Source organism: Carassius carassius, chromosome 45 (assembly GCF_963082965.1).
Source record: "Carassius carassius chromosome 45, fCarCar2.1, whole genome shotgun sequence".
NCBI classification, from domain to species: domain Eukaryota; kingdom Metazoa; phylum Chordata; class Actinopteri; order Cypriniformes; family Cyprinidae; genus Carassius; species Carassius carassius.
In genome coordinates this window covers 13,260,686-13,270,858 of record NC_081799.1, presented here as the reverse complement: position 1 = coordinate 13,270,858, position 10,173 = coordinate 13,260,686, and the positions used below count along the sequence as shown (strand labels likewise).

General features: G+C 35.3%; 2 protein-coding genes across 2 annotated transcripts; both read left to right on the top strand.

Annotated features, from left to right (window-relative positions):
- Positions 1–1,075: 1,075 nt before the first annotated feature.
- Positions 1,076–6,379, top strand: LOC132127265 (uncharacterized). Its single transcript, XM_059539059.1, has 6 exons — positions 1,076–1,201; positions 1,903–2,022; positions 2,119–2,182; positions 2,279–2,346; positions 2,465–2,538; positions 5,562–6,379. Exons 1-6 carry the CDS (start codon positions 1,192–1,194, stop codon positions 5,970–5,972), a joined length of 747 nt encoding a protein of 248 aa, XP_059395042.1. The 5' UTR covers positions 1,076–1,191; the 3' UTR covers positions 5,973–6,379.
- A 393-nt stretch (positions 6,380–6,772) lies between these two features.
- Positions 6,773–8,204, top strand: LOC132127155 (mitochondrial import inner membrane translocase subunit Tim10 B-like). The gene is made up of 3 exons (XM_059538826.1): positions 6,773–6,985; positions 7,098–7,193; positions 7,633–8,204. The coding sequence occupies exons 1-3, from the start codon at positions 6,959–6,961 to the stop codon at positions 8,164–8,166; spliced, it is 657 nt and encodes a 218-aa protein (XP_059394809.1). The 5' UTR covers positions 6,773–6,958; the 3' UTR covers positions 8,167–8,204.
- Positions 8,205–10,173: the final 1,969 nt, after the last annotated feature.

The following is a 10,173-nucleotide window of genomic DNA, read 5'->3' as shown; positions in this document are numbered from 1 at the left end:
TGATAGAGAGAGTGTGTGTGTGTGTGTGTGTGTGTGTTAAGACAGAAGGAAAACAAGAGAAAGAGAGAGAGAGAGAGAGAGAGAGAGATGCTTTTAGTACAGAGTTTTGTGCATTGTGGTTCTTTGCTACAACAGCGACACGTTTATGCAGAGGGACGTTTCCTGCTCTCGCTATTGTGGTCGGAAATGGAAAATTCAGAAAAAAGGATTGATTGTTTCAGCTGTTAAATCATCTGTATCCTGCACTGTATAATCATGTCTCCAATATACTATTGTACTTCATGACGCATACAGGTAATTCACCAATAATTTATAAGAAAAATCATCAACTGGACAAAAAATGGGCAAAATTCTATTTTCATTCTTTTATTTGCCTCATAGAAAATGCATGAAAGCTTTGATACACAGCACACAGAAACTAGAAAATGAAGATGTGTTGGTCTTTCACTAGAATACCTTATATTATGAATATTATAAGAAATTGTCATGATAAGAACATTTGTTTTGTTTGATATTTTAACAATATTTTAGTTGTTTATTACAGTGGGTAAATTCAAAGGATGATTTGTTTCACAATAAAATTGCTGTTCAACAAAGTATTTGGTTTTATGGATGTAACCAAATATTAAAGATCGGAGCAACAAAGGTATATTTTTAAGAACTGGTCATTGAAAAACCAATAATTGAATATTTAATACATTGCTGCCTCTCAGTGTCTATGGTAGTTGCGGCCCTGTTGATTTTGTATACTTTTCACCAAATTTTGTAATTAGAGTTTGCTCACAAGGAATCAATACAAGAAAAAAAAACATAAAGGCAATACATTTTTTTATAGAAAAAGTCGAGATAAACACAACAGATTTGACATATTTCACAAAACACAAGTAGGAAACTTTTAAATGCAAAATCTTTCTGAACATTTCACACTTAGATTTTAATAAATACAGTGACACAGTAAAAACGAAAAGCTTGCCATGTACATCTCAACAACATGTGTGGTTCATGACACTACACAATGCAGTGATGTGAATGTTTGCAACGAATACGGTAGCCGTCACATTTCCTGTTTGTAACCGAAAACATCTAAAGACGTTTAAAAATAGCACTTGTGCACTTCTTGCTGAACATGCTCATGTACAGGTGAAAGGTTTGATCAGAGAAGCCTTTATTGGATTTTGACCCAATAAAATCATGGGGACAGGTAAGAGGAAAAATACTGTACTTTATCAACTGTTTATGTGAATGTTTTCTGATGATGGTATTGAGAAAGCATTGTGTTTCAATGAAAGCTGATTTGTTGCCTCAGTCAGTAATTCATCATTATGCTAATGGTTTCTTTCATAATTGTATTTGCATTTTTTTCTTTACAGTTCTCAGTGATTTTTTTGTTCTTAGGGCTTGAAAAAGTGATGGATTGAAATCAAATCCTGACGTGTAGTATTAAAGCTTCTTTGAATGATACAGTAAATGATACAGTAAATAATCTACACAAAACAATTAGAGAAGTTTATTAATGATATAAATGATAATTATATTAGTAGAGGTTCTTTCAGTTTGATGAAGTCTAAACTCAAACAACTTTGCTTGATGAATGACTTCTGCTTATACACTACTTGAGATTCTGTCTAACAACCATTTTTATATAAATAAATAAAATGTTACATTGAAATATTAAAATGTTTATTAAAAGGTTTTTTTATTTTTAAAAAAAAAAACATTCTAAAATGACGATTGCATCATTTGGCTGTTGTTGTTTCAGTTTAGTCAGGCAGAATAACGGCTAGTACAGAAATGCGGAAATGATTTTGAAATATTGTAAATATATCTATAAATATTAGATAAGTTGTAATGGGAAGCTAATGCAATATTTATCAAATCGTGACCTGTTAATTCTCTCTTTAGAAACATCTCCGTGTGCAAATCAATATGCTGCTATTGGTCTGACATCGACTGCATTGCTGATATCTTTGTGCTTAAATGTTGCCTTCTGTTTATTAAGAAGAAAGGGGAAAAAATATGCAGGTATGCTTCATACATTTGACTTTTATAGAATATACAAAAAGATTATGACAAATCTACAACTTGAAGTCACAGTTATAGACTTTTTTTTTTAATCAGTTAATGAAAACATGTTTGAATATGGAGATGAGCCATTACATCAAGATTCACTTCGGTCTTACAGGTAATTATCAGCAAAAAGGTGAAACAATTGAATAATCCTTTTCCACAGCAACAGGCCTTTGTATCATTTAAATACATTTGGTTATGTGTTGGTCAGGTTTGAGGATGATGAGATGGAAAGACAGGAAAATCCGATTTATGGAAATATATGTTTAGAGGGAGGAGGTAGGTCTAGCTCACAAATACAGTAATCCAGTTCATGTCTACCTAAAGCAAATAATTCTGCTGTTATGATGACATTGCTATTTGTTTAATACCTTATGTTAATTTTAATTCTGTACAGGAGCTTTTGAAATGATTCAGGAGGTGTGCTATGAACAAATGTCACAAGCAAACACAGCAAAGAAGGGATTAAAGGTATGGTTTCAACAAATTTCATGGAAATTGCTGAGATCTGGAGCCAATTAATGCACATAATAAATGTAAAATAATTTTTACATTAATATTTACACTACTTATGTACATAAGTAAACTATAAATATACTATAAAACAATGAGTTTATCCGCTAACCGTAAAAACAATGAATTTTTAATTCCATGCTTAATCAATGTTTTTAAGAAAAACATGCAATATCGATCCTAACCAATATTCCTGCCCTTATTTTTTTATTTATTTACTCATGCATTTATATGTTTGTTTATTGGTTCGTTTGCTGGCTAGTGTTGGTAATTTGATGGCCAGCCATTAAATAATTGCATATTATATATATATATAAAAACATATTATATATTTTTATAATATAAAAAATTAAAGTAAAAGCTGCAGGGTCTTGCATGCATTGTAGTAATTCCAAAGCACTCGAAATTAGAAAGCGTACACCTTCATATATCAGTCTGTACTGTGTGACGTTTTTCATAATCACTTAAATGGCTGAATGGTTTAATGTAAGATTTTCACAAAGAAGGGCTGCGTGAGAATGCACAATCGATAACTATTTTAGGCACACACGCCTACGCATTTTTCAGAAAATAGGCACGTGTGTAGAAGCAGGTCATTTAATGAATGCAGCTGTGGTCAGGTGTCCCAGACCACTCTACAGCAGTATGTATGTCAGCAGCTACAATGTAATGCCACATGAATAGCTCGCTAGCTGAACATTCAAGTGCATTGTTAGTACTTCTGGAAGATATTGCACCTTTTTTGTTCAGTTGAAGTCACCACCATATCAAAATTGAGATTATATTTTTAAATTGAATATTGCAGTGTTTATTTTAAATGATTTATCCATGCACACCATTATTATTTTTTAATTCCTGTCCCCTCATCATGGACCATTTTCACAGACTATGATGAAGCATTTCCAAAGTTATTATTATTTTTTGGTTTGTTTGTTTTGCATTTTTTTACTTTAATATACATTTTTAACCATATAGTTTGTGTTTTCTTAAGTTGGCATACATAAAACTAGATAACACTGCTGCATCAGTGTTTCCAATATAAAGGATGAGGGAGTGACAGCAAATTTGACACCTTTCTCTCTTTTGACCAAGAAATGCCGTCATGGATTTTTGTATTTGGGGCAAATGAGAACACAGCAATTATTTTTATGTTAGGCAGTTTTGGTGTAGTGAAATGTATGACCCTGGAAATGTGAAAAGGGTCAATCTTTAAGCAAAATCACCCATGATGTGTTCACCGACATGAAGGGAGGACATTAACATCTTCTCTTCTGTAACATGTCATCATATTGTAATCCAATCAATTTCCAATGGAAAAATCCTTGATTCATTTCAGACGTAAAAATTTGGTGTAGAGTTTTATGCTGTTTTCCCATCCGGCTCATTTGGAGCATTTTTTTCAGAAACTGGCCAATTTTCTTTCCCACGATCGGTCCAAGATTGCCTGAATGTGGTAGTCACTGCCCAATTGAAAACAAACTGGTTTGGTACAACAAACCAAGCTGTAAAAGAATTAATTTATAAGAAAAAAAGCAAAATCTGATTTCCTGGGTGAGCACATTATTTATCATTTGAAAACCAAAGAGTATCTATTCATCTGAAAATGCTGTCTTATTGTTCTTCTTCTTTCTATAGATTCCTGCGCTAAGTGAGAAATTGTATATATTTGGGAATAAAAGTGTGTGTTATACAACAGCTACAGATATAGCCTTGATGGATGACGCTATAAGGAACATAAATATTTGCACATTTGCACCGACTCGCATAAACACATTTTTGAAATGTTGCCATATGAAAGTGAACTGAACCAAAAAGAAATTGCAACATTTTCATAATTTAGGTCCCTGTTGCGGAACACAGCAAATAATCTACAGGTCTAAAAATGCCTTTAGTCTATTTCAACACGAAAATCAGAGGCGTAAGATCATAATGCAGATTTGCAGCCTGAGAATTTAAGAAAGCTATACCAGTATTGCACAACTTATTGCGAAATTGTTTTGATGACCTTTGTTGTGTTGCAATTTAACCTGAAAGCTGAACTGAGACAAGGTACACTCAGTGGCGCCCCCAGAAAATGTTAACAGGGGTGGCCAAATGAGGCCACAGTAAATTTTGGGGGGGGCACATTAAAATAAAGAAAAAAAAATTAAGGGTTTGCAATATAGACAAAAAGTTATATCTGTGAGTTCTAGGATTTTATCGATAACGATAATTACACTATTGTGCTGAGTGTAATTGTGCTGATATCTTATTTTTAATTGTGCTGACACCTGATTTTTTTTTTCTTTCTAAAAGTGTGCACCATATTTTAGGTCAAATACTTGCATTTGGGCTGTTACCAAGTAAATGCAATCAGTATCAACAAAATTGATCTTTGCAATGCAGATAAAACAGAAGCTGCATCTGAAGTGCCATTTAGATGTTTTTACACACTGTTTAATGCAGCTCCGTGGAACATGGAATACTTTAACCTGCAGTTACAAATGAATAAATAATGTTTTGATATTTTAAAGATAAAACATTGAAAACTGATGTTTGAAATTATTTAAAAAATGAAAAGGTTCTATAAAATATGAAATTAAAACCGCCAATAGGTGGCAGCGAGTCACTGTTAATAAGTGAGTCATTGCGATTGAACCGAATCATTTAAACGGTTGATTCATTCAGGAACGAAACACTTTAATGTTGCTCAGAGACGCAAAACTGTGGCTGCAGCAGCTGCTGCACTTTTTTCACTTCTTAAACTATTGTGAATTTACATTCTGCATTTAAATTAATAGGTCCCACTGCAAATAATCCTAGGGGTGGCCACAGGGGTGGCCAGAGTTTATACTGGCCACCCCTTGGGGGCGCCCCTGGGTACACTAAGTTAATGTAACACCATGGTTTTTGGTTTAGTGTTTTTTTTTGTTTTTTGTTTTTTTTTGCATTGGGCATGTTACATCATGAAAATACAGTTTAGGTTTGTCATTTTCTCCCAGGTCCAGCCAGGGGATGTGTCCTATGCCTCTCTGGATCTAACCGCCAATAAAAAGCGTAGGAAGAAGAGAAAATACCACAGACAGGCTCAAACTCACCAGGCCCAGACACACCCTCAACCTGCATCCCAGCAGAACTGCATGGACCAGGATGATGAGGCTGATGTCACCCTCCCATCCCGGAGCAGTAGCCTCATGCTTTCACGTCACAGCATCTACCTCAACAGTCATCAAGTAGCCCTGGAGGCAGAAGAGAGGGAGAGGGAAAGGGAGAGGGAGAGAGAAAGAGAGATGGAAATGGTAAGAGAAAGGGGTGATAATGGAGAGAGAGAGTTTGAAATGCACAGAAACGTGCATGAAGGCTTCGATCACTCTCTCGGTAGATCAAGACAAAGTCTAAAACAGGACAGTTAACAGTTAGAGAGTAAAAAAAAAGAAAAATAAAACTTTAGCGTCTTAAAAGAAAAAACACAGGATACTGTGGGGTGGTGCTGTCAACGGCTGTGATATTTCACGCTCATCTCTAACCCAAATCATAATTTCTGTGTTCAAAAGCATGCAGAGGAGACCAGCTATCTGATGTTGTGTCCAGGCGAGACACATCTAAAGGAGTTTACCACTTTAAATGTGCTTTCTTGTTTCTTGCATTTGAAGGTTAGTCTGTTTGTAGTCGTACTTATAAGAAGAATATATTAACAAATATTTATCTGCTTATTTTTATGCTATTTTTTATATTTTCAGGATAACAGGCTATAAATGTATATATAAGGTTAACTGTTGATTGACTTAAGTCATTTGATGTAGGTATGCACAGAATAATAAGGATATTAAGGATAAGGATAATAAGGAGTTTAATAGCTATTATTCAGAGTTGTAACATTTCTGTGGCTTTGTCTTGGTATTAAATGTCTTGGTGATTCTATTTTTGTATGTGTTATTCTTTATTTGAAATCTCTGATTAATGAAAATGCAAAACAATAACCACAAAATGTACCAAATATGTAGGCCTACCATAAAAAAAACTCTCACTTAGCTTTGCTAGAAACTGTCAAATAGTGAGGGAGAAGGCAAACGCTTATCTTACACTCTTACCACTTTTTAAATAATAATAATAAAATAAAAAATATATATATAAAGTAAAACGTCTTAATTCACGTACAGAGACGACAGACATGAAAACCGGAACACTACAACAGCAAAGACAGGACTTTTTGCAAATTTCCGCCGCAACTAATCGTGACGTTTGCTCCTGTAGTCACGTGATTTTAAACATGGCTGCGCACTGCTGAAAGTCATGCGATAGCTCTTGGATATCATTTCTTATCTTCATCTTTTTCAGTTGTTATTTATTCCCAGTTATATAAACGTTTGTCTTGATATATACTGCCAACAATATTGTCATGGACCCCGCCGGACAGCTACGAAATGTACGTATTACAGCTAGTGCGTGCAATCATTTTCATGCATATATGAATATGACAATTTTTTTTTTTTACAAATCATGGTTTTATTGTAACAGTTACTGTTTTTGTGATTTAGTTGCGGGACTTCCTCCTCGTTTACAATCGCATGACGGAAATCTGCTTCCAGCGATGCACAAGCAATTTCAACTACAGAAATCTGACGATGGATGAGGTGAGGCAAATATGGTTAACCTATTATTTAAATTTATAAAAACGTTTAAAACTGCATTAATTGATGTGTCCCTGTGATGTTATGTATAGATTTTAGTTATGTTTGTGTGGGTGGATGGGTTTTGTTGTGTGTGTGTGTGTGTGTGTGTGTGTGTGTGTGTGTGTGTGTGTGTGTGTGTGTGTGTAGGGAACATAAAAAATAGGAGCAAGGTTTGGTATAAAATGTAAGCTCAATAACCAAAAATGCAAATCAAAAATACTCTAAGATAGTAATATAAATGTTTTTCACATACCAGAGCATAATAATTTGAAATAATTTAATTAAGGCCTTTAAAAGCTTTTAAATCAGAGCAGAAAGTCTTGAATTCATGAAGTCAGTTAATGAAGCATTAAATGTTGCATGCATTGAAAAAAAAAAAGTGTTTTTGTTGTTTTACCAGGAGCGATGTGCTGACAGTTGTGCTGGCAAATTAATAAGGACCAATCACCGTTTGATGGGCACATATGTGCAGCTGATGCCCGCAATGGTGCAGAAGCGAATGCAGGAGATGGAGAGCAAAGCTGCAGAAATGGCAAAAGCTGAAGCTGCAGCACAAGGAGGTGCCTCATCATTAGAAAATCCATCTACTGCCATAACAGCAACAACGCCAATGCTTGAGAGCCCAGAGATACTTTCAGTTTCTAATAATCCATCAGATATAAAGACAAATGTCTTAGCTTTTGGACAAACACAATCATTGACAGATGTGCCCACAGTACAAAACAATTCACAAACCTTTATAAATGAGTCTTTAGAAGGACTAGCACCATCACCAGAGATCCCAACATCTTTTAGTGAACCTAAAAAAGATGGAGGTCCCGTCTTGAGTGCAGTAGAAAAATACAATCTGAATAACAGCAGTGTAACAACTACATCAATTCCAGGAACATGGTCTGAAGGGGGAGCAGGACCGAGCCCCCAAAATCCATCTTGATCTGTGTCTTTTAATAAAAGTGCATCATGAAAAGATCATTTATTTGACTTCTTTATTTATTATTAAATCTGTATGTGGTATTTTTGCATTGTTCAAAATATTTATTTGATCCCCTGCTTTCTTGTACAAAGACATGAAGGGTCTAATGATATTTATGACGATATACAAAAAAGTGCAAGCACAAATAAAGGGAATTTGCCATCCTTTTTCATTGAGGTACCATCATTAATGACAGACTAATTCATCTAATTCAAAGTGTAAATCTATTGTCATAAGGTGGCAGAAGCAGCATTATAGTGCAATAATAGTGACAAGTGTTGGGCAAGTTTTAAAAAAGTAACTTACTACTTCTTACAAATAGTAACTAAGTTACATCATTATAAAAGTAACCAATTACCAGGAAAAGTAGTAATTATTGGGTTACTTAAAAAAAAAATGTTCACATGTGTCTCATAACTTGGATGCATCCAATATTAAATGTTAAACGTACAGTAATACTACAAAACAATTTAAAAAATATTTATCTAAAGGCTTAAACTTCTGCGTCGAATCTAGGCCGTAGCCTTCGCATAGACGCACATCCTAAAATTACAATATAACTTATGACCAATACAAAGAAAGGATTTTTAGAAATCTTGCCAACTGAAAAGTATGAACATGAAAGTATGAGCATGTACAGCATGCAATACTTAGTTGGGGCTCCTTTTGCCTGAATTACTGCAGCAATGCGGCGTGGCATGGAATCAATCAGTCTGTGGCACTGCTCAGGTGTTAGAGAGCCCAGGTTGCTCTGATAACCCATGTCTTGCATACGTCTGTGCGTAGTGGTTCATGAAGCACTGACTCCAGCTGCAGTCCACTCTTTGTGAATCCCCCACATTTTTGAATGGGTTTTGTTTCACAATCCTCTCGGTGCGGTTATCCCTATTGCTTGTACACTTTTATCTACCACATCTTTTACTTCGCCTCTCTATTAAAGGGATAGTTCACACAAAAATCATAATTATGTCATTAATAACTCACCCTCATGTCGTTCCAAACCTGTGAGACCTCCATTTATCTTCGGAACACAGTTTAAGATATTTTAGATTTAGTCTGAGAGCTCTCAGTCCCTCCGTTAATGCTGTGTGTATGGTATACTGTCCATGTCCAGAAAGGTAAGAAAAACATCATCAAAGTAGTTCATGTGACATCAGAGGGTAAGTTAGAATTATTTGAAGCATCGAAAATACATTTTGGTCCAAAAATAGCAAAAACTACAACTTTATTCAGCATTGTCTTCTCTTGTGAGAGAGTTCAAAACACTGCAGTTTAGTGATATCCGGTTCGCAAACGAATCATTCGATTTAACCGGATCTTTTTGAACCAGTTCACCAAATTGAACTGAATCGTTTTAAACGGTTCGCGTCTCCAATACGCATTAATCTACAAATAACTTAAGCTGTTAACTTTTTTAATGTGGCTGACACTCCCTCTGAATTCAACCAAACCAATATCCCGGAGTAATTCATTTACTCAAACAGAACAGTGACTGAACTGATGTGAAGAGAGAACTGATGATGAACACCAAGCCGAGCCAGATAACGAAAGAAAGACTGAATCGTTCTCGAGTCAAGAACCATTCCTGTCAGACGCGTCCGATTCGAGAACTGAGGAGCTAATGATACTGCGCATGTGTGATTCAGCTTGAAGCAGACTTGACACACAGAGCGTCTGAACCGAGCTGATTCTTTTGGTGATTGATTCTGAACTGATTCTGTGCTAATGTTATGAGCGCGGTTAAACCGAAGTCTTGAATCAAGGGCAATCATCGCCAATGACGCCATTACGTCAAGCGCAAAAGAACCGGTGAACCGTTTTCTTCAACCGGTTTATTGAATCGAACTGTCCGAAAGAACTATAGATCCGAAAACCGATGCAACCGGTTCTTGACTCGTGAAAGAGTCAATCTTTCGTTCATTATCTGGCTCGGCTCGGTGTTCATCTTCAGTTCTCTCTTCACAGCAG